Here is a 25,679-nt window from a genome sequence, read left to right on the forward strand (position 1 = left end):
TTATAACATATGATGCAAATTAAGCTACAGTACTGCAGAGCTGACTTAGTAATACTGATTTTTTTCCCCTTTTAACACACAGCCAACTCATCACATACTAAAATTACATTTAAACCTACTATATTTTCCTCTGTATTTTGGGAAATTCTATTTTGGGGAAAAAATGAGCATCAGAGCATTCAGCCACATGTTGCAGGTATGCACCCTATGAACTACTACTTCACTGAATGTGTCTTATCAGAATCTTTTAAAACATTTAAATAAAGTTCATACCCTTCACGCTACTCAGAACACTTTTTCTCCCCAATGAACACAACCACCAGTGAATTTGGTACAGGTAGCAGACTCGGCTGATGACTCGCAGGAAGAGCTCCATCAAGCCAATCGCTTTCACTGTAACAATAGATGTCACTGCACAAATTCTGAGGTGGTAATACACCGGACTTTAAATAAGGCTTTGCTGTTGCTTCTCCTTTCATCATACATACACAATCTATGAATATTATCACAATCATGAACTACAGTTTATTTTCCTACTTTAATACTTATTTTGAATTTCATTAACCAGACCATCATAAAACAGTAAACCTAACTGAAACGTACAGGATTCAAATGAAATGGGAAGGCAACTACAAGACATCCACTAGAAAAATGGCAAGAAATAAAACAATCTGGATTATAAATCCGAAACAGAATGACCATATTTTTCATACCGTTTGTGTACAGCTGAAACAACGGGGTCATAACCAGAAACTCATGCGTCTTATCACTATCACAACATGAATGAAGTTCTCAGTCTTCTGAATATATCAAATATATGACAACTTAAAATGCTTCAGTGTCATAAACCTACTACAATGAATTTCAAAATACATATTGAAGATATATTGAAGACTAGTAGAACAGTTGCTTTGTTTTGCTTCTGGGGCAGAGTGGGCATAAAATATGCCTAATGCACTCTGTAAACACACCCGGTGAGGCACTGGGAAGCCAATTCACAACGAAGACCATTCTGGCAAGTTGGCAGCTTGTCCCCTAGTTGACTGCCTGGTCAACGGTGGGCCAGCTACTTGTTTGTATCAAACTAAACCTCTTGAGGATTACATACCCAGAGTACAAAGTACTGAGCAGATCTTTCTGGACTGAATCCCTCACAAAATAGCTATTCCACATATCTTCTCAATAAGAGCATTCAGAACACTAAAATGATGGTTTCTGTACAGTGAAGACAAATGAGGTGACTATTTCAATTTTTTGCCCGATTTCAAGGATCACCTATTCCAGTCTCTGTATTATTTTTAAAGGACACAATATAGTAGGTTAAATTTTACATTTGTTTTCAGTTTTAAACATTTTTCAGAATAAGTAAAACTACTTCATGTCTGAGAGTATCAAACCATCAACAGACTTCACAGCAACTTTTAAGGGATTGCAAGAAAACCAGGCAGAAAGAAATTCCCTGCTTTTCCTTTAAAGCACTAACCATCGTGGAAGGCACGGAAGACATCATCGCAACTGGGGACCATCAGCACGAGTGTGGTGGGGCGACTGCAGAGGGTTCTGCAGATCTTGTCCAAGAAAGGACACTAAATCAGCAGCAGCAAAAGGAAAAGTTTGCTGTCAGGCCACCGAGCACATGCGCTCTGCGCCCATCCTCAAGTCCCGCATTTTGGGAATATTAGCAAGTGAAACAAGGCTCGAAGTACTCCATCTGCACCCACATACAACAACTCTCACGTGATATATCTTTCAATTACTGAGTTCCTTCTGTCATTTATTTACAGATGACAGTAAGGTAGAAGAAGAAAATCCCAGGCACCGAAAATATGCCCTCTTTTTACTGAGGAACCAAGAAATACCAGACGCTTTCCCAGACATCCAGATAGAAAGGACAGATCTTCAACTGATGCTTGACATAAGCAAGGGAGAAACATACACATTTGTAACAATTCCCTGCCATGTACTGTCTGGTTTCATTCATCCATCTATGCTTTTCAGCAATTTACCAAAGACGTTACTGCAGCTCGATGTGTCAGACCTTTACCTGCTCTTGGAAAGAGATACTGTCCTCATCGTAAAAGTTACCAGCCACGATAAACAAAAAAGAAAAGGAGGGGTGCTTTTTTTCTTTGGTTTGTTTGCTTTTAAGGGCTTTGGAGAAGGCGGGTTCGTTTCTCTTGGAAAGTCTGGCTATACCAAAATTAGTGCAAGCACTAGTATCTGTTCTTCAATCCCTTCTGTGAAGGGGATGTACTCAGATCCTCCTATCCACACATTTGTGCCCCACTATGCCTTGGAAAGCTGTAGAGTTCTTAGTTACACTGACTGGCGCACAATTTAAGAGAGATTCCGTTAATTCAAAGTTATGTAATATCACTATTTTCAAAACACTTTTTTCTTTTAAAGTATGAAGATAGCCTGCACTGATTTCTCATTATAAAAATATAATTTAGTGAGTATTTAGCAAGTCCTTCCCTACATTTTTTTGAATATTACATAGCCCCAGAATCTGTATACTGCTTCTTGGAGAACAAATAAAACATTACCAACATTCCTAATTTTAAAACCAAGAAAAAAGTAATAAGATAACAAATAAATTTAAAAAAAAAAAAAAGGCAATTTATCCATCAATTGCTTGCCTTTCAGGACTCTGGGAAGTAGACAAATCTATCTATTGCTTCTTCAAAATCCTTTTCTCTTTGCAATGCAATACTCCATGACATTTCATACAACAGTAATGGTCTTCTATGGCAAACACACGTCGATTTTGAAAGAAGTTAGCAGACGTCGTTTACTGCACATCTGAACAAGCACCATATTCAATCCCAAATGTGATCAACATTTCGTTAGCCCTGACTTGGGCTAGTTCAACAAATACACCAACTACTATAAAGAATAAAGCTAATTACTTTGGTTACATCACTTACACTTTAGATCCTCAATTCCTGAATGCTGGTATCCAGAAAAAGCACATATATCGTTTACACACACTACCATACTCAGTATTTTTAATTCTCATAACAAAGCACACAATTCTCACTGCGAGGATCTTGCAGAGCGGTGTCAAAAACATTAGGATTTGGGTCCCACACATTGACTTTAAGAAACTCCATGCTCCAGCTACATACTGTTTCAGTACACACGTATTTCATCAGTGAATTCCAAGTAACATGCTATTTCAGGCTTGCAATTTACCAACGGCTTCTCTAATTTGAACAGGGGCTGGACCAGGTAACATCCAGAGGTCCCTTTCAAATCTAAATTACTTCACAATTTAAAAAAAAAAAAAAAAAAAAAAAGAAAAAAAAGAAAAGATTCAGACCCAGCCACATATATTCATTGTCCCTAGAACAGAGCAGCCAGCGGGACATACTAAGGACTGGCAGCTGAATCTTGCAGCTGTGCAAGAAGATCCTCCACAAAATTTCAGACTAGAACTCAAAGCCTACCAGGTTGCATGTCTCTATAAAAATACATATAAAATACACACACACTCACATAACAAACGGAACATGGTGAATAACCTAAGAAAAAGTTACAAAAGGAACAAAAGTGTAAGAACAAAGGACAAATACATTGCCAGCAAGAATTTTATCCAGACTGCTACAAACGCCACAACATGGGGGTATTTCTGGCTATGGACTGGATAAAGTATCCGAATATAAATTGCTCTCATGTTAATTTTTGTATTCCAGGACTAGGTTCTCCTACAAATCAGGCACCTTTTTCAATCCAGCAGTCTTCCTCGTCTACAAAAGGAGCTTCTCTATTCCTACAGATAACAGACCTGAACAATCCCTAGGTCACTAACTTGATAAAAGAACTCAAAATTAATTACCTGTCCACAGAGAACAAAAAATGTAAATTAGAACCGCAATCAATTTACACTGGGAAGAATCATCATACAACTTTCGACACAAAGTGACAGGCAACTGCTGAATGGAAATACCACAACTTACTACCATTCCCTGCTGCTGAATTCACTCTTAATTTTACCAAAATCAGAGGGTGGTTGATTGAAGGGTAGTAAAGAGCCATTCATGTTTTTAAACCCTCTTCAATAGATTTTGTAAGCAGTTATGAAAACATCGTACTTAACCGGTACTCAGTAGTACAATCTTTTACTACTAAGGTAGGTGCAATAATCTGGGTTTATTTTTTCTTCAGACAGTTACTCTTTCACATCGCCAAGCGGCAAGAGACTTGGAAAGCCGGCGCACAGCTTTGTTTAAAGCTCGCACAAAAGGAAGACGAAGCACCTTATTCCTCGCACCCTTCGCACGACAGGCGCTGCCGCTCACTCCGGCTGGGGCCGCTCGGCACCGAGCCCGGGATTACAACACCAGGGGCGCAGACGCAGGGGGGAGGGAGCGCACGGCGAGAGAACGCAACGCGGGCTGCCAGGCGGCCCGGCCCCGCCAGCGCCGTGCCGGCGGCCCCCGTGCCCACGCAGGAAACCGCCGGCCCCGAGGAGCCCCTGCGCCGGCGCGACGTGGGCCGCGGCCCGACCCCCCGCCAGCGGGCCCGGGCCGGGCCGGGGAGCGGCGGGGCGGCGCCCCCAGCGCCGCGGCGGGGCAGGGCGGCGCGGGGAGCCGCGGCGGGCGCTCCCCGGCCCCCGGAGGAGAAAGACCGGGGCGGGAGAACCGCCGCCAGACGGGGAAGCCGCAGTGGGTGTCCGCGTTCGACGGCGCTGCCCGGGGCCGGGCCGCGGAGAGCGAACCCGGGGGCGGGAGGGGGCGCAGAGACCCGGCCGGGCACCACCGGGGGCGGGACGCCCGACGGCGGGGAGAGACAGCGCCCAGGAGCACCCCGCGCCCCCCGGCCGGGCGAGGGAAGGGTGCGGCGGCGCAGCGCGGCGCTGCCCGGAGCGCGCCGACGCTCCTCAGCCGCACGCACGCACGGCCGGGCCCTCCGCGGCGCGGCCCGGCCCGGCCCGGCGCGGCCCCGCACTCACCGGCGGTGGGGGCTCCTCATCCTCCGCGGCGGGAGGGAAGGCGAAGGGGGAGGGGGCCCGCTCCCCGCCGCGCTCCGCAGGCCGTTCCCGGGGCCCCGACGGCTCCGGTGAGACGGGGGGGCGAAGGCGGGTGCGTGTCGGGCGGGGGAGGGCGAGGGCGGGACGGCGCGGCCCGGACTCGGCGCAGGCTCCGTCCCGGCAGGCGCTCCCGGCGCGGCGCGGCGCGGCCCGTCCCTGCGGCGCGCGGGCGGGGCGGGGCGGGAAGGAGCCGGATTCCAATCACTGCAGCCGGCGGCTCCGGCCGCGCGCACGGCGGGGGTTGAGGGGAGGCGGGAGCGCGCGCGGCCGCGCGCGCACGCAGCAGCAACGGCCGCCGGCGGGCGTCCTCGCGCGGCCCCCTCGGAGGTGCCGGGCGCGCTCCCTCCCCCCCCCCCCCCCCCCGCGGCGGGGAGCGCGCGCGGCGGCCGTTGGCGCAGGGGCGGCCGCCCCTCAGAGCGGCCGGGCGGGGGCTGCGCCCGGGCCCCCCGGCGGCGCCCGCCTCCTACGCCCTTCGATCAACACGTGCCGTGGGCGGGAGGGCTGGCGGGGCACCCCGGGAAAAAGTTGGCCGGGAGGAACTAGCCGGGCCTGCTTTTCCTCCCCCGTAGTCCCTCCTCGGGCGGGAGCGCAGGCCGCAGCCAGCCGCCGCCTGAGCGAGCTTGTCGCTAGGCTCCCTGCCCCGCTCGGGCACCCGCCCACCGCTCCCAGCCCCGGGACGGAGACGTTGTCTTACCCCGCCGCCGAGAAGGGCTTTCCCAGTGAAGAGGGTGGGGGAGCTCCTCTAGGAAAGGCCGGGAAGGTGTGAGGGCAAAAAGTGGCCAAGTAGGTGTCATGGAGGCACTGCTGGCCGAGAAGAGGGATCGAGACGTGAGAAGCCGCTAAGGCTGGATATGGCTGCGGGGCCGGGAAGCTCCATCCAGAAGCTGGTGGAGTTGGTGCCATGGAAAATGGACAAGCTGCCAGGATTCACAGAGTAGGTGGGGTGGAGGATTACCGTAGCAGTTTTGATGCGAATTAAAGGGGGCCTGTGTGCGAGCTGGGGTGGGCAACGAGCAGGCAATGGTGGCAGCAGCACAGGGAAAAATGAGGGCCTCAAATGGGCCTTTTAGCTTTGTGGAAAAATAGTTCTGAAAAGGTTGACATCGCAGTGCCGTATGAGGGATAGAGTTCCATTGCAAAGGACAGAATTGTTTGTCTGCTTTTTTCCACTTCCTGTATCTCTAAATAAATAAGCCCAGTTAGTTAGATTGGAATGCATTATAACTTCTGTAATGAGCTGCTTTGCTCACTGATAAGGTTGCTGAAGGCCATGATTTGCATTGCATTTCCAAGCTCCTCATCGTTAGGACAAATTAGCGAAGTAATAATTTGTCTGTCTGTCTGTCTTCAAGTGAGGTCTCCCAGCAGCAGTGCAGAAGGAGCTTTAATGACAGTATGTCGTATGACAAGGAGATCGCACAGTTCCCACCTGGGCTGCTGTTTTTAATCCTTCACTCAACAAAGTGGCAGCAGTTGTGTTGTTGACGTGGTCTTGCCTTTCACTTGCCCTGTCACTTGCTTATTCTGCGTCAAGAACTTTGTACACAAAGCCAGCTATAGGAGGAAATGAAGATCATATGGATCATACAAACCTACTCGGTTTCCCTTTGCTGCAGACCAAAACACCCTTTAGGCCTTCAGGACACACCAGCAATTGCTAGTGTCAAGATGCCTGCCCAGAGAAACTATTTCTAGAGAATAACCAATTGGGAAGCAATCTCACTTATCGGTGCCAAATAGCCACGTGTGCATATATCGCGGGAAACATGGGCTTGCTTATTGTGTTGACCTCTCCACAGTCTAGCTCCATTTTTGTGTGCTAGCATCAGATAGGACTTGTAAATGTTGTGTACTCCACTCCAGAGCTGTCACCTCTGAATGTAAGACAAGAGCACTGGCTCTGCAATATCGTTCACATGCATTATACCCACGGATTGTTAGGCGAGCGCTTAGCTTGCATACTATCCTATATAGCAAAACAAAAGAGGAAGTATAATTTCAAACCTATGTCAACTTCACAGACTCCTTTAAAATGTAGGCAGTTAAAGGCACACCTAGTAAGTGTAGGTGGCCAGATGATACTACGGTGATAAGCATTTAAAAATACAGGTCTTGTCCTACTAGACTTTTAGAAAATTTTTTCCGATGACCATCATCCAGAAAAATCTGTCAGTGTCCAAAACAAAGACAGCCTGCAAGAAAGACAAAATCACAGCTTTCATGCCAAGCAATACAGAACTTGTATGCCTATGTTTATAATTTCAAAGGAAAATATGAGTCTGCTGTTCTTCCACTCTACTATCAGATTATAGCAACAGAATAGACACTCAATATGGAAGAAGAATGCAACATGCCTGTGTGTGCTCCCAACCAGAATCAAAGCTGTTAGAGCTAGCATCTCTTTAAGTAATAATCTGTGTGGTAATACAGTCGTGTGCTTCTCAGATGTTGGATATTGATTTAAATCCAGTATGCATGAATTTAGCAAAAGCCACTGGCCTTAACATTTATTTGATCCCTTGTGTGAAATGGATCAACTATTTTCATCCAATTCCTGGTGAGTAAATTTGCACGTCACAGAAATTGCCGTCTCAGCTAGGACTTTTCAAGGCACTCGGGCACGGAAGATACCACAAGTGATAGTCCCTGTCAGGTCAGAAGTAGTGTTGCTGAGGATGAAGTTTGCATTGCCATGACCAATATGCCTATTCTCTGCGTAAATGAGCACTGTGTAAATACTCCTTAATCACAGAATAAAGTCAGTAAAAGTAAACTACGTTATAATAATATTAGGGCTGCAGGAGACAGAACTGAATCTTTATCTAAAATGATGAATCATAACAACCTTAAAAAGTATTTAGATTGTGATGGATGTCTGATGAAACATCACATGGAAAGTACCGTGTCTTTCGAAAGAGTGCAGTACTTACAATTTGTTTCCAATTTCATACAGGTATAAACTGTCATTTTTGAAACATACGGATTTACAACAAAAGTATGAAAACAATGTGAGTAGACTAAAATTCCTTATTTACAATCATACGGCGGTCTGTGTGTGAGAAGGGGATTGTTGACCAATCCTGACACCTGAGATGTTCGACCTGATCATGGAACAGTTTTCTTTATGTGCTGCCTGAAGAACCCAATTGTATTTCCCCAAATGAAAGTAACTGTGGAAATTTAACCTAAGATTTTTGTCAAGTAAACCGGGAAGAATCAAACCTGATTTGTTTTGCTTTGTTTACCTCGCAGGATAGGTAGAGATACCTATTTAAACCAGAAGATGAACACTTCAGGTGATAGGCACTCAGAAAGACACGGGGTTCCAGTGAGCTAGCTATCAGTAACAGACACCTCACCTGGTGAAGATTTTAGGAATCTGCAAAAACTCAGACACATCAGGTTTTGGTAACATGAAGTATTTATTTTGTTAATCGAGCAACACTCAAAGACACTGTAGTCTGAAAATAAACATATGTTCATTCGACATTTGGCCAGGATGGGATGTGAAAGTCTAACATGAAATATAAAAGAAGCAGTTCAAGACTGACTGTCATGATGAAGAGAGCTGTATTTGAAAAAAAATTAAATCATGTATTGGATAGTCTTCCAGCTGCTTTCTTTGTCATTTCCTCTCCAGGAATTTCTTATTAGTTCTTGGAATCACTTGGGAACTGCAAATCTTAGATATCAAAAGATCTTTAAGAACAAAGAGGTATATGTAGGGAGAAGGTCATCCATGTGATAGGACTTTATCTTTTAGATCCTCCTTCCCTTCAGTCTCTGGAATTCATATGTCTTAAATCTGTGGTCCAACTATATTTTTGAAAACTGTTTGCAATTAGATCAGTACTTCTCTGTTACTGTTACCAAAATAAATATTCCATGTTACATATTAAAAGAATATTACCCTTCAGCCAGGGACACAATTTTTTCACTTAAAATGACGTGAATTTGGCTTTGTCTTTTTTCAGAATTATTTTAGTTGAAAGCACATTCTTTTGATTATAAATTTATTCAGCTGTTTGTTACTTAGAAATGTCATGGATTTTATTAAGTGTTTTAAATGTAAGCAAAATTAATTCAATAAGGCAGAATCAAATCTGTGAAGAAAGGTGGTTTTTAAAAATTTCTGCCAGTGAAGCACTCATAGTAAAAAGGCAAAAGTATTCATCAGCACTGCAAGCCCTGGCCAACCTTCAGTCCAACAAGCGTGATGTGGAACTGAGCACAGTGCAGCACTGGAGAGCACTGCGGAGATACTCCAAAGAGTAACGCCTCAATGTGCAGAGCACAGGCACAAGGAAACAGGAAACTGTTCCCACAGCTTCAGCACTTGGTGTGTTTCGGGGTCACTTCTGGGCTTCTGCAGACTGGATTCTTCTTTAGCCTTGTGCAGGTGGACAGGGAGGAAGGAGCAGATAATGGTTATACCTGTCACGTGCCTTAGGCAGCTGCTGCAGGATGTGAACTGATTCCTTACTGATCTGTGTAGTAGGGAACTCAGTTGCATCTTGCAAAGGGGTCTAGTGATGGGAGCACTTTACCTGATGTTACACGTGCTCTAGGAGACATTTTGCCTGTCAAGAACCAAACTTCCTATTGCTTTTTCTGTTTCCTCTTCCTATGCCTAGTTGAGCTGTGTGTTTCAGTTTTTATGGATTCCGAGGTACAAAACCCATATTGCAGACTTTTCACCAGGCCATAATAAACCCTGAGACAACTCTCCTTATAAATACAAAGAAACATTTCAAATTATTTTGTTTTTCTTAAAGCCCATGTTGGGTAGTAAGAACATTAAAAGTCTTACACAGAAAAAGAAAATATTTGTAGGCTCAGCAGAGGCGTCTTGTTTGGAGAATTAGTAATATGTTTTCCCCTAGATGCATGCAAATAAAATCCTGAAAGTCTTCATTTGCTCTGAGAAGATTAAGTATTTAGAGTGAGACTCTAGTGCTGATTTTAAAATTTATATTCTGAATTAACTATCAGTCTGCAGTGTCGAATGATCTACAAGGAAGTTTTAATTATTAGCTTCTCTCTGAGAATGAGTATATCTAAGATATGTTTGCGTTCCTCCACCTTTTATTATAAGAGGTATTTGTTAGTTTCTTTTACAAGTTTGAATAATCCTTAGATCCAAAACCACATTGTATTAACATTTCTCCTACTGATGCTGAGGCTTCATGCCCTCAAGCCTTGGAACAAAAAATTCACTTCTTGATAACGATCCTTTTCAGCAACAGAAACTGAACCAATGCTGAAAGAGGAAATGTTTTTTAAACCCACTGTTAAGCAAGAAGAATTCTTTTCAATACAGAAAATTTCTGTCATGGTGTGAATAACAGCTTTGTCCTCAAGAGGCGTGGATTCAAGTGGATGTGTTTCTGGCAGCTATAGTGGGAAGTGTAGAGATCTACAAAGATGGACGTTTATGAGACTGAAAATGCTGTGTTTTTCCACGCTTGTTAGAGTGAAACAGATCTGAATCCTATACAAAACAAATGAACCAAATAATTTCAATTAATCAAATCCTTATTTTTTTCTCAGTCTAAACATATCTGTAACCATGAATGCATTGCTTAAATAAGAACAAACACAGCAAAATACTCTCGTTCTCCTCTTTTTTCATATTCTAGCAAAACCAAAATAATATAGGTCTACTAAATTAATAATAAGAAAAGGATATGCTTGTATTTCAGTCACAGCAGTCAGCTAATATGTCTGAAAATATGTAATGAAGTTAAAGGCATAGCAATAAAGCTTTTCTCCCTTTGTAAGATACTTGAATATGTACTGGAACTGGAACAAGTTAAAGAAACACATACAACTAAAAGCAAATCCTGACAAATAGTCTATAACTTCCTTTGCTTCCAATGAGAAATTGGCCTGTGTCTGCAAATCTCCGTATTTGGCAGCTATACCTAATTCAGTTTAAACTCCCACTGGCATCAGCAAAAAATTACCTGATTAGAGATGCAGGATTGGATCTAAGATAATAGCATATTAAAATTCCACTATAAATTCAAAAGCTACTAATGGAAATTAAATCCCCAAAATATAAAATGTTCAAAGCAGTTGAAGAGCTTTCAGCATACATACTCAAAATGCTAAACAATAGTAGCTATTGCATGTGTGACCATCAGGAAACACAGCTGTGCTTCTTTGTGTTACAATTAATTACTTCCGTTGTATATAAAATTGAAAGTATTGGTACTCTGGGGCGGAAAAAGGATATCCTGATACACTGCTCCTGTTTCCTTACCAAGGCCTATTACCGAATGTTTCACCATTAATTCAGTTACAATGAATTATCCTGCGATGAATAAATAAAGGGTAGATTGGGTGGTTAATTGTTACGCTAAAAGCTACTTTTTCTTTGCATTTTCACTCTCCTACATTTTTATCTCATTTTACTACTTTCACATGTATCCTCTTTGATAGCAATTGTTCACTTTTAAGTAGTTGCACTTAATAATGAAAGTCTAAAACAAATATTTACTTAACTATCCTTTGACTTAAAGATTGTTCTATTAATTTTTTTTATGTTACGAGACCAGAGAAAGCAGAAAACTTTGTCACTGTCCTTTAAAGGAATGAGTAAAATCTTCTCAGCTTAAGTATTTGTGGCCAGGTTCTCTGAAGCTGGCACACAGAGATGTAATTTATACCTTTCTTCTGTGCCAGTGAATTTCCCTAAGCTCGAGGGGGATGAGGATTCTTACCCAGAGTTAGGGAGGAGTAGTAACAGCCCAGCATTTCTCTGTTATGCATTCTTTAATTTTTTTGGTGAGAGTTGCACAGGAGCAAAAACTGTTTGAGGTTGTACTAAATAGTGCAAATCTGGACCCTAAGGATATACGCTGCCCCCAGACTTTAATGTCTACTTTTTAATGACACTGACCCTTTCTTTTTAGAGAACTTCTGAACAGAGAGCAGCTTCTGTGACTGCTTAGGAAATCAATGAAGTCTCCAACAACCACCAGCCACGTAAGTCCATAAAAGGTTAATGTTTTTGCTACTAAGGTTATGTATTTGCTACTAAGAATTTAATCTCTCAGGATGCTCCTCCTAACCGTGGTTTTGTGCATAGGTGTAATTAACACCACCAGACTGTTTCCAATCCATTATAAGATGCGTAACACAAAGCTGAGTAAGTAACATGGGGCAAACGTGGAGTCCTTCAATGTGAGCACAAATAAACTCTGCCAACTGAACTGAAATCTTTGCAAGTTTGAATTCAGTCTAGTAGGTGTCACAACGAAGTAACAGAAGAATGGCAACTCAGAAAAGCTCCCATTCCAGAAACTGGTTTACATAATACAGATGGCAGAAAATCATCATCCACATAAAATACAGCCCTATTCTCCTGCTGCTGCAGCAGCTGGCACTGGGAATACAGTCTCAAAGGATAACTATGCTCTGTCATTATTTCATAACAACACAGTTTAGATTCAGGTATGCTAAATTCAATGCGATAGCTAGAACCTGAATCTCTCTGGCTAGCACTGTCACATTTCTTGCAAGGATTTTTTGTCCAGAAGTATGTGCAGTGTAGCACAGATGCTGTGTAGCATAGATGCAGTAAAGCAGAAACTTCCCATTAGTATCATATATATTGTGTATCCACAATAAACCTCAGTAAATCTGGTATTTCCAGGATGCAGTGGGCTGACTGAATACACTCACACTAGCAGCACAGCACATTATATTACTTCTTACCCCACATTGTTACGCAGCTTACAAGCACATGTAACTAACTCTGGTCAGGCTGCCACATGTGTAGAAATCATAGGGAAATTTATGATGTCCTCAGAATCAGTACAGGGAAAAATTTCCAGAAGAAAAAGAAAATGGGTCAGGGAACATGCAGGCCTACCAGTGGCACTGGGTACTGCAGAAGAACCCAATTGTTCTTGGTTGTGAAATAATATATTTGGTCTTTGTTTATAATGCACAAATAAAATTTTTATTCCTGAATTCATATTTTTCATATGAAGCCAGATTTTGCAAAGTACGCCCTTCTTTCTGCTCCCACATCTCCTATGCTATCAGAAGTCTAGAGATGTTACCTCATGAAGCACAAATAGCTAACTGATAACAAAAACTAGATCTCTAGATGCACTCAGTTTAATGCATTATTATTATACTATGTATAGTAAAAGGACTATATGACAACAATTTAGGCTCAAATACTGCAGGTATGAAACACATCCACTTAAAGGAAATCAGAGCCTCAGTTTTGAGTGTTTTAATCCACATACATGTTCCATACATGCATATAGGAATGCTTGCATTCATCAACATTAAGATTTCTTTAAATCAAACTAAACCTTGATCCCAACATTATTTTCCAGTCTATGTACGATTAGATCTTAAAATAATTAACATCCTGTAAATCATTCTTTTGTTCTGAAATGAGATCCTTAATTATGGCTATAGATATTTATTAAGCTTCCTAAAAATCCAAACCATCCTCTTTAATGCACCATAAGAATAAAACATTCTAGAAGAACAGCAAGTTTCCTAGCTTTCTTGTAGCAAGCAGTATTCACTCCACAAGGACTGGAAGGACCACCACCTTTATTCAATTCAAAGTTGTATTTTTATCTATAGCTTCTAATTAAAAGAAAAATAAATCATTAATTCAGTTTCAGAAAGGCCTCAACTCTTTTTCAGTAACACTACACATAGTAAAACTAAGTGGAAGCAGAAGAATTTCCATAACATCTTTGTCATTAATGAAAATAATCTGAATTCTAAAGTAGTAAGATTAGAAAATACTTTTGTAGTAGAGGCAGATTTATTAATGATACTTTATGCATACGAATTTATTATTTCCTAACAGTTAAAATCTCAAAACTTTTAAAGGAAAACCATGTTTTGTTCAAAAGTTTAGCTTAATTTGAAAAAAATGCATTCTGCTTGTCCTTATTACACAGAAAAGTCTTGTGACTCAGTCTGACAGTCCTTATTAGTACAACACACATTTGTTACTGTTTTCTTTTGATGTAATCTTCCTAAGAGGAGGAGGAACTGTATTTTTAACAGCTATCCAAGGGCATGTTTTATAGGCATACAGCACAGAATTTATGCCTGAATATAATCTGAATCTCATCCATAACTCTCTGATTTGGCTGGGAGAACAAAGCATTTCATTGTGTATTCAATAATGGTTTCAGCAATCTTATTCACACATTCTTTCCTTTCTTAATCAACAGAAACTGTCTGAATTTAAGATTCGTGATTGGCGGGGGGGAACAATGCCAAAGCCTATAGTTTTGAAATCACCGTTTTCTTCAGAGCAAATCATAATCTGTCTTCTATTAAGAATCTCTTAATGCAACACTTGTCGAGCTATTTTGCACCATGTCCTTTTCTAATGAACTTTGCTCTGTTCACTTTTTGCACCCTGTTAGCTGGCACAGTGCTATGCTTGTGCCTCTATTGCTTCCACTTCCAACAGCTGAACTCTCCAGAGATCACAGTGCACAGTTTAGGAACCAGTGTCTTGTGCAAAGGTTAAAGGTCAGAACAGACAATCGGAAAACCAGCAGTTTTGAACTGACAGAAAATTGCGTATGTTCTGTTGATTCTTTTGAATTGTGTTTTTCCTTATGCACATTGTAAATAAAAATTAGGGCTGTAAAATAATATCAAAGTGCACAAAGTTGTGATTCCTGATGCTGTACTTTGTAATGCCATCTAAAGCCAAGTCTGTCCATTTATCATCTAACTTCTTAATTAGGTTTAATGTAATTAGTCGTATCTTGAAAAATCCTGCATTCCTGAGGGGTGTGCATTAGGATTGCACAAAATGGCTGTTTTTATAAACCACACTGTTATATGAAGATATCCTTTCATTTGGAAGCATTTCTTGGCACTAGAGCTCAATGAGGACAGTCAAAACATTTTGTATATTATTTAAAGTCACTTCTGCTAAGAAATGGAAGAACACCCACCTGAACATATGCAATCAAACTTTGTTCTCAGATGCATCGATGTAACCTAAGACAGAATTTACCCATTCCTTATAAAGTTACTATAAACAGTGTTTGTTGACACAATAAGGTCTGTGACTATACAAGTCTTGCTAAGTTACAACATGTACTGTTAGTACACTACATCTTTTAAGCATACTAACATTTGTTTGTTTAAAACAGCATTATTTGGTTAATAAAACATTCAAGACGGATATACAATAAAGTTGAAACCAATGCTTTTAATTTTTATTTTCAGGTCTGAAGTAGAGAGTACAAGCTTGTGTATGCTTTCTTATCAGTATTACATGGCTGAAAGCTGTCAGCTGTTCAGATGCCATATTAATAAATATGCCCAAATCATAAAGCTTTAACTGTATTTGCACATTGCTTTTATTACTAGACTTTTATTCATGTTGGCACAGATAATCCATGCAAGGTAGTTACTCACACCTCATAAACCACACTACATTCTGTTTCTGAAATAACTAGGAACTTCAGAAAAGATATATTTCTAAAAGCAAGGGCACTTGTGGCATCAAGTCAACATGTCAATATATTATAAAACCTAGACTTCTAATATGATCACTGCAGGCAAGAAATCACTCAGTTTCAAATTCTGATGTTTATAAATACTAAACAAATTAATATCTGCTACCAGGAGACAAGTATTGCAAATAAACATTAGCGTGTCCAGCATTAGACACTAATGAGTGTGTTCAGTGCTGTGGACATTCACATTATTAAAAACATAAATACAAATAATCTTTAACAAAACATTTCACCCAAAGTACTGACCACTGAAGGACCGAAGTAAAATATTTTTCCTTGTTTTGAATTGATTTTTGAAATGTGTAATGTGTAAATCCAATATAGTAAAAAATAACTTCTAAAAAAAGAAGTCATAAGAGTGTTTTTTTTTCCAGATAATAAAAGCAGTCTTCTTTGGAAACATTTAATTTACCCTGTTCTGCAAAAAGAACAGAAAAAGAGAAAAAGCATTAAGATCATGCTTGAAGCTGTTGACTGAAAAGTTATTGAACACTTTTTAATTAGATAAAAGACTGGTCTTTTTATTTGATCATTCAGAGGTACAGTATCTTTGTTCTATTATGTAAAACCCCACGTTAATTAGAATGAAAAGAAATATTTAGAGGAACTTAGGACTTGTCCCAGGCATCTATTACAAGACATAAAACATAAACAAGTACACATTATTCATTTTGCATATTTTTGTACAGCATTTATGTTCAGTGATAGTTGAAAGGCCCTATTCTGAATTATATATATCTCTCTCTATGCATCTTTCCCCCCTCCATATCACAAAGGTGACATGTGGCAGAAGAGTATCAGCAGTTATGTGGTATTCTACCCCTGTGAAAGTTAAAATACTACATTATTATTCACAAATTTCTGGTTCAGATATGTGCAAAAATTATATCTTAATATAGATATCAAGGGCGGGTAAGTGGATTCCCTATTTTTGGACCACATTATGAAGCAGCACAAGTCAAAACAGGAAATTTATTACATGATAATCCTCAGGGTATCTCTGTTCTTCATTCAGAGATATCACTGTACCTCATATAGTGATATGTAAACTAGCTTTAATCTCACTTGCTCAGACACCAGCTGGAGTCAGGGCATGTGTTACAGTGCAGGTTATCTGCCCAAGGAAATTTTCAGGACTCTCTCAAGTTAGTACGGCTCCCACTGAAAAGGAAGTTTTCAGGACTCTCTCAAGCTAGTATGGCTCCCACTGAAGTCCGTGCTGCTGCATTTTCACTGTTGCCACTCCACAAGCTAGCTCAGCTATGCTTACATACATTACATTCACCTTTCTGCAGTACTGACTTCAAATTTACTAGATTGGATCCCGTATCCCCCTTGCTCACCCCTTCTATACATATTCATACTCTCTCTCTGGACTATTGTGAGCTACTTGTACCCCAATTTCTTGCTTTAAGCCCTTTCCCTGACTGTAGTGAGTCATCCTCGCTATTCCCCCCTTCCCCCCGCTGCCCCACCCCAACTATCTAACAAGTCAACAGTGAAACTGGCCTTACTGAGCTATTCCCCCTCCCCTCCAACCCCAGCTTTAGTAAGGGCTTCCCGTCTCCTCACCGCCTCATCTTTTCACACGCAACCGGAGGCCCCCAGAGCCCCTACGTTCTGGCTGCCGCAGGTGCCCTCCCTTCTCTGATCCAAGCCTCCCTTCCCCTGCCCACACCGAGACCCCTGTCTCCCACACCCCTGTCTAGCCCAGCAACTCGCAGGCTGACCTGGGCCACTTCAGCTGGCAATCTGGGCTCCCCTGTGAACGTGAAGAAGAGACAGCCCCAGCCATGCTGCCTACCACCATCTCCTTGCAGACTGTACCCCTGCCTAAGCTGCAGCCCTCCATCTCTGGCCATCTCCTAAAATGCTTTATCCTTCACACTGCCAGTGAAGAGGGAGGTTTTAGGGACATTGACGGGGAAGGTGGAGAGTGAGACACACATATACACACATGCAGATTAGAGGCGAAAGACCTCATTAAATTCTCCTGAGGCATCACAAGCCCTAGCATTTTGTGTACTCCCAAGGAGTCTGACTCCCTGTTTTGATGTTGACAGTAAGAGACTAGTCCCAGTCAGTGGGTAACACAGAAATCTGCCTTAAGAGGATCTTTAATGCAATCTTAGTATATAATATGCTGATATGAATTCTCTTAAATAACAGAGAATAAACACCATTTTGTTGAATGACATTCAAAAATTAAAAGGAAATCTAGAATTGTTTCACTGTTATGAAAAGGTACTTAATGAAGTCAAATATGAGTGAAAAAATATTTAACTTCCATGATTACAATTTATTCCTCTAGAGAATATTATGAGCCAGATCTTTGGATTTTGTAATCAATGCAACCATATTCACACCAGCCCAGCACTGACTGAAAACAGAAAATTTGTTTGCTATAGAAAAAAAAAGGCTTTGCATATAATGTACTAGTGTTTTAGAATAATTCATGCATACAAAAATCTGACGCTGTAGCACTCAGATCACTGCTAAGATCACTGAGAACTAAGATACCTACTGAAGAAATACAGGTCATACATGTCAAAACTGCCACAGGCAGTTCAGGTTGTTATTTTTGTCCAAGATGCGGACTGCCTGCAGCTAACAACTCTCATATTAGAACTCCAAATTTCTTTTATTCCTCCCCCAAGCTTTGGATAGTTTTTCATCCCTGAAAAGACACACCAATTTTCTTAAAATGGGCATTACCCATAGGAGGGAAAAGGCAGACAATGCTATGTAATTTCTCGTTACTCAAAACACAAGGTAAAATAGGGTGCAGATGGCACCAGAATGTGGCCCACAGAATGCATCCTCAGCCCCAGAAATACTAATTCAAAACTGTCAGTACTGCAAGCTGTCAACACACACATCATAATTCTCAATTAAACAAATTAAAAAAACTTGAATAGTGATCAGACTTTCCATTTTAACTATTTTCTATCAGACAGAACTGCTGTCTCCAATACAAAAGTCATTGATATTTAAAATTAAAAATTCAAAAGTCTTATCAGTACTACAAGTATTGCTCTTTTGAAAAAAAAAAAGTTTTATAAATAACTGTTTGAACAACTTGAGAGTTGTTCTTAAAATATTAGAAAAGATGACTGTATGGTTATCCTAATTGTCGGAGCCTATCTACTGTTTTACGATGGCAAATACTACTACAATTCAGGATGTGTTGCATTTAAACAAACAAAAGTAATAAAGAGTATGTGCCTGTGGTGTTATGCTGCCTTATGAATTTTTAATCAATGTTAATTTACTATAGGGAAAAAAAAAAAAAAGATGCCCTTTTCCTAAGCATGTGGGATAGAGCAGGGAACTTTTGCAAGCTATTTCCCACTTCCTAGCTGTGCTAGGAATGTGTGTCTTCTCTGTTCATCAATGTGAAGGTCCAGATGTAGATTCCGACCTCCCACTGATATCAATGGGAATTAGAAACGAAAGCAACTTTGAGTATTTTTTTTCTACAAGAGGAAAGGAAAACTGGTTTCTAATTAAAAGCTGGCCTTTCCAGCCAGCTCTATTCCATTCAATGTAAGAGCAATTTGGAGAAAGCCAGTTGTCCTTTTCCATTATGATTTGAAAATGAACTAATCTACTGTGCATATAAAAGCCAAGTGCACTAGCAAGGTTGACCCAACATGCTTTTCTCAATCTTACTGCGTTATGGAAGGCATTATTCTGTTTCCCTTTTATTTTCAAACTAAGTTACGGATTGTCTTCTAGGCTTCCCAGCTACATATGGATTCAAGGCAGACTTCTTATTTGGAAAGAATCTAAAATATTTGATGCTATGAGGTAGCACCACAACATAATGGAATCGCACTCACTTTTCATAGAGGAAACTCTAATCTATTTATTTCCCTTTGAAAGCTATGGCCTTTAGTTCTACAGATTATTGTACATGTGGCACTTACTCATTCTTGTTATGAAAGAAAATTACTTATTACAAAAGGTCTTTTCCAGTTGTTCTTAAACACTAGTGTGTGGTCTAAGCAGTAAAACTGCTGTGGGTAGTTCATTTGAAACTGTATTTGCGCATTACTTTTAATATTACAGTTTTTAGTTAATTTCAATATTTCCCCCAACTGTTGCTCTAATAATGGACTAGTTCATTTGTTTTTACTGTTCATTCGGTAGGTTTTTGTATGAACCTTGCAAAAACATGTTCTGCATTTATGAAAGAGGTTAAAGTTAAACTTCAGAAGCATCAACTTCCTAGCTTTTACCAAGAGAAATGCTAGCCATGGTTATCAACTTTATAATTGCCCAGTTAGTCATCTGTTTTCCCCAGCATTACAGACTACCAACTCTTCTTTTAAACATTGATGGCATGGGCATGCTTCTTGCACAGTGGCTTATCCTTCTTGGAGTAGAATGGCTGACCTTCCAAATTCACATGGCATACCTAGAATTAATAATAAATACAATCAGGAATCAGAGAGAGAGAGAGAGAGAGAGAGAGAGAGAGATGATTATCAATTTCAACTGTATTTCTCTTCTGCCCACACATTTCTTTGGCAGAAGGGCATCTGATTTCCTGGATCAAAGCGTATGCCTTAGTAGTTTTCCTACTCCATGTTGAGGTTAGGCTCTAGTTTGCATCAGCTCTCCTCTCTGTACTTTCCTGCTACTGCTACCCACTAAGTTTACTAGTTTCCATTAAAATCAAGTCTGGGTACATGATCCCCTAGGCAGCTTCGGCATGTCCCAGCAGTGCTTGTGTAGACCGTCAAAGGATAGCGGCACACTCGAGCACATGCAGCTAGCTCAGACTTTATGACCTAGATTCTGATCCTTTAACGTATGATTTTACAAAAGCTGTCGTTAGGTGCCATGGTCCCAGGGGTACCATCCTGCCATGGTACCATTAGATACTTATTCCTATTATTACTTTGTCTTGGTATGGGTGGTTATGTGATCAAGGAGTGAGTCATTCAGACAGCTGGTATCCTTGAAAACTAGTTACTTATTCTTAACAGGTTATTCTTCAACCCATAGAGTTCTCTGCCTGGCTGCGTAAGTGCCGGTGTTGACATAACAAAGCATGTGAGAATGCATGGCCGAGGCAGGGCAGCCCAGGTTTAGATCAGCTTAAACTGCCCTGGAATTGTACAGATATCTAGACAGGGTAGTGCAACACCACTTGCAAGGTCAGAGTTGACCAGAACCACTGAAGGAAGTCAGCACATCAGAATCTAGGAATAAGAATAAACGTTGTCCCTAATGCTTATGGCAGGCTTAAGACCAGTGAGTGATTAAATCAGTGATGTGCTACTGCAAGTGGAAGGAAAATCATGTGAAAGGATATGAGGATAGCATATTAGAAATTAAGAGTCATATGTTTATTTGCATTTGACTTAACCCACTGAAAGAAATAAAGTTAGTTCCTAACAAAAAACGCTGTGAGAACTGCATTAACAAACTGTTACCTCCACAGAAAATCGGGTTGCTAATTTAAATAAATAGATGAGAATGCAGTTAAATGAACAAGCAAAAAAGAACATGAAATATTCAGAGAAAGTGTCTTTTATAAGTGACTAATAGGCATTAGTTTGTGAAGGAAACTCACTGTCTTAATATTCCTTTGTATGTTAGAATTTCAAAAAGACTTCAATTTTCACAGGACACTTTTGTGTCACTCACTTCCACGTACCCTTGAAAGACCAGTAGCTAGTTTAGCTTTAGATATTTATAAACATTTCTATGATTTCTACTCTTCAACCTAAATTTTAGAGTTCAGCAAACATTAGAAATTGTCACTGTCGGTTTTGGTGTGACCAACGTACTATTTTTAGCTAATTAGAGGTTCTAGATATTATGACCTTAGGAATAATATGTTGTAGAGTAGCACAGCTGTATTAGAACCATATGAAAAGTAGTGTTTATCGTATGGATTTTACTACTTTGTATGCAGAGTGTGGGAATATGGCCACACTATATAGCTATATGCACACCACAGATTGATGAGTTTGACCAACTTCTATGCTAATTACTATTCATTCTCTCTAAACAGACTCCTTTTTGCAAGTTTCAACAAGTATTCTGCGTGGAAGTACAAACTGCACTGCTTTGTAAGTAAGATTATGGCTATACTGTTCAGTATGGTGTTAATTTATTTTAAATCCTGCTTTATCTTTATTTGGTAAACATTAGAAAGAATAACAGCAATAGTAGTATATATTACTGTACGTACTCTCTAAAACTGGATGTTTTATTAGAAAGCAGTCACTTGTGATGGTCAAATTTAATAATTCTAGTACAAGTTTATGGAGAAGAAGAGAAATGGCTCCCATCCTTCTCCATCTGCAAGTAAAAAATGAAATTCAATCCCTCTGCATCCTTAGGCATATGTTAGTCATGCCTGCTTTCAGGTCTTCTGATGTTATTTCACAATTTATGAGTATAAAGAAATGAGACAGTATTTGGTATAGAACCTACAGCACAAATGAAGCAGGTGTCATGCCAAGTGTGTCCAAGAGCTTCAATGAATTTATCTCCAGCTTCAACAGGAAAATCACAGCCATGGCATTTTGTGCTGAACAAAGCAATATAATCTAAAATAAAACAAAAAGCAAACTTAGAACAAACTCTTAACGTAATTGTATTAAATCCAAGAGAAATAGAAAGTTTCCAGAGGATGAATTTTTGGATTGTTTTTGCTCAGTTTCCTACTACATTCACTGAAACACTCACATTGAAATTTGCTTCTTTTCTTTCATTATTTAAATACAAACTCAGTGCAAAACCCCACGTCAGCACAACAGTTGTCGTCACAAATATAGAAAACAAACAAAAAATTCATGAAATTTGAAGTTATGTTTCTCACATTAGTTTTAAATTAGCTTTAATGTATGTGGAAGCTATTCATAAGGACAAATATGGTCTTACAAAACGCAATCTAATGGCCAGTGAGTGTTACCTTAAGGGTGGTATATAAGCATAGTTTAAATTTCCAGGACTGGATTTATGTTCTCTCTGCATTAAGAGAGAATATTATGGAAACCCCATACTGGCTGGTTAATACATCTTTACTTTGAATATCAAGTGCAATTTGGAAAGACTTGACATTGAAAAAGATCAGCAGAAATTCTAAAGGTATATGGAATTCATGAGAGTCATTAGAGGTTATGGCAAAACCTCCAATTTTAAAGGGTAGGTGCCAAGTCAGTCATGCTGTATGGTTTTCATTCTTCACTAAGAGTTACTCGGATTTGTAAAATTTGATTTGTGCGCCCATACGGAAGGAATCTCTAGAGAGAAGTAGGCCAGAAGCTCATTAAATGGACAAGGCAGGGCTTACAGAGGGAATACCACTTAAACCTTAACCTGCTTCCTGACCATGTCAGGCAACTCATTTGCATGGCAAGCACCATTTATTAAACAATATTACCCTTTCCATAGTTTGGGAAAACATGGCCTTTTCCTTTCTTAGTTGGCAAGAAGCAGTTCATTTGTTGCAGTACTCAGAAAACAAAATCTGCACTACCGCATGTTGCGCATCTGAGCAGAGCTATCTTTTCATATATGTTGGTTGATCAGTCTTAGGGTGAGGTAGCAGTATAAGAGGTCATAATTCAAGCAACTTAGTAGAGAGAATGTGGGCAGCAACCCACACATACTGTATAGAGCACTACCAGAACCCTAAAAGAAGAATTTTTCACCTCATAACGTGTAGATTTCTAGTCAGCAGAATCTACCAGGGAAGGGAGGGGGACAGGGAAAAAAGTGTAGGGAGAGAAATGGAAGTTAAGTATCATAATACGTAAGGGAGAGAAATGAGGTAAGGCATGCTGGGACACAGAGGCAAAAGACCAGTGCTCTGCTAGTCTATCATATAAAGTGGAGAAAAACACAGAGAGGGAAACACTTGTATATGCGGAGTGTGGAAACAAAATCCATGCTGGATGGGTAACTGCTTTTATTTTGTTCATCAGCTGCTTTATTCTTATGTTGCTTCCATACAACATGAAGCACATGATTACTGAGCAGAACTGTCCAGTTTGCCATACCTTTCTCACAGTAAGGTTCCCCATCCTCCATGTGAAAGAGGCTATTCCCAAACGGCATCTTACAAGCAGCACAGACAAAGCAACTTGTGTGCCAAGTCTGTCTTAGGGCATGCATCACTTCCTGTAAAACAAAAAAACAAACAAAAATCTTCAGCGGAATAGCATGCCCTGCAACTACCTACTGGAGAACAAACACAATGCAGAGATGCTCTAAATTTTTCCCTTCTGTATCAGCCAATTCCCCTCCTCAAAAGAAAGAAGTGTGACAGAAATTGGGCTCCTTTGGAAAGAAAGAGGAAACAGGACTGCAAACTTTCTAGAACAATGTATTTGCCAAAATGAAACAACATAGTTCAGCCAGCTGTTTGTATCAACATGCCCAGTCGCTGTTGCAGGAGAGATTCTGCACAAAGATTCTGATTATTTTCTTGTTTGTTTTGACACAACTAGTATGAACTCTTCAATGCAAGAGTATGATTTGTTAAATAAATTTTAAAACGTAATTTTCTCTCTAAGACCAAGAAATGCATGCAGGGGATAAGTGATTTAAGTCTGATGTTTCAAAGCAACTTAGATTATGTACTAATTTCTTTAAGCTTCTCACAAGAACGCTTCACAAACTAATGTGAAAATCTAAAAAAAAATTTTAAAAAATAGGTTCTTAGATTTTAACTTCTGTGAGTAGTGAAAATGAGTCTGCGTGTCTGTTCCTAGACCATGTGTTCATCACAAAAACCCAAATTCTGTGCAACTGATGTTCTCTTGAACTGAGTATCCAGATTTTATCAGCTTCTTTCTTCTATCCAGTATGGAGCAATCTCTATTACTGCTTCATTCTTATCATGTTATACAGAAGTCCTCCAAGTCCAAAAGCTGCTGTACTGAGCTCTGATGCATGGTTACCTGCTAATTTGTCAATCTTACTTGTGCCCAAGATGATGTTCGACAGTTCGTCTCTGTCAAACAGTCCGGATTTCAAAGGGCCAGCTGCGTAACTGGTGTAAATTAATTTAACATTGTTAACTTCAGTGAGACAGCATTGATTTACACCAGCTGAGAATCTAGATCCTATTTTATGTTGCTTCCGATTATATATGTAGACTCTGATTCTCTTTTAAAGGTTATTTCTAATCTCCATTGACTATGACAATAGGGATTGAAGTCCTCTTCCATGCTTTCAATTCAGTGAGTAGGCAAAATAGTCTAATTTATGTTTGCCATATATCTCATTAGAGAATCACCATTTGAGATTCATTAACTTCTGTTACTGTTTGCAAAACAACCATCACTGATAAATAGGTTTGGATCCATTTATGAACCTCACTGAGCTAAGAAGCAAAAAACAGATTGAGAAATCTTATTAATATAAATAGAGGCAGCTGGCATCTTTTCTATTTTCCTGATGAAAATCCATAATGGGGAACTGATTTGTGCCAGCATTAATTAGGTAAGTTAAGTCAGTACTCTGCTGTAAAATTACTCCTACTGCCGCAGTAGCAAACAAGACTTGGTTGGAGCCAGAGCTTCACCATGGATGTCTGATGCTGCCATCCCTAATTGGCAATTGCAGAGAAAAGCATCTAGTCTGTCAGTGCCAACATTTAGACAGATGTCAAAAGGTGACAGCTAAGCAGTGAAAAACCAGTGTGGTACTCCTTGCTTCCTCATTTAAGAGGATCGTGTCATACATTCACTATAAATGCATGCATAAATACACTGCTAAAATTATCTTACGGCATTCCAACCTCATCGCCATCTAAGGTATATGCAGAGCAAATTTACTTGTACCTAAGCACGAGTACATTAAGACAAAAGTGGCATCAATTTTTGCCTTTCTGGAATTCAGGTCTTTGTATTTATTCTGTATTTTCTTAACTACAAGAAGTCAGCAGAATTCCTCTTGGCAGCTGTGCTGCTAGCTGCCAGTGATGTGCAGCAAGAGCAATGGGCTCTTCCCAAGATCACTGACTTCTCCATTGAAATTTAGACTAAGTCCTGTACAAGAAAAAAAAACCCCCAGTTCAAGTCTCTTACTATGAATACAAGGAAAAGATAGACAAAAGTAACATCGTGTGTATCGGATAGCAAAGA

General features: G+C 40.4%; 2 protein-coding genes across 2 annotated transcripts in view; both read right to left on the bottom strand.

The window, feature by feature from the left end:
• Nucleotides 1–5,007, bottom strand: part of BMPR1A (bone morphogenetic protein receptor type 1A) — an 82,317-nt gene extending 77,310 nt beyond the window's left edge. The window contains exon 1 of the mRNA XM_050898687.1: nucleotides 4,955–5,007. The gene's annotated coding sequence lies outside the window, so the exon portion shown is untranslated. The remainder of the gene's footprint in view (nucleotides 1–4,954) is intronic.
• A 13,686-nt stretch (nucleotides 5,008–18,693) lies between these two features.
• Nucleotides 18,694–25,679, bottom strand: part of LDB3 (LIM domain binding 3) — a 119,624-nt gene continuing 112,638 nt past the window's right edge. The window contains exons 15-17 of the mRNA XM_050899395.1: nucleotides 23,589–23,709; nucleotides 22,018–22,133; nucleotides 18,694–19,984 (exon numbers count right to left, since the gene is read on the bottom strand). Of these exons, the coding sequence (XP_050755352.1) occupies nucleotides 19,895–19,984; nucleotides 22,018–22,133; nucleotides 23,589–23,709 (327 nt within the window). The 3' untranslated portion in view covers nucleotides 18,694–19,894. The remainder of the gene's footprint in view (nucleotides 19,985–22,017; nucleotides 22,134–23,588; nucleotides 23,710–25,679) is intronic.

The sequence above is a fragment of the Gymnogyps californianus genome, chromosome 6, assembly GCF_018139145.2.
Source record: "Gymnogyps californianus isolate 813 chromosome 6, ASM1813914v2, whole genome shotgun sequence".
In the NCBI taxonomy this organism is placed as follows: Eukaryota; Metazoa; Chordata; class Aves; order Accipitriformes; family Cathartidae; genus Gymnogyps; species Gymnogyps californianus.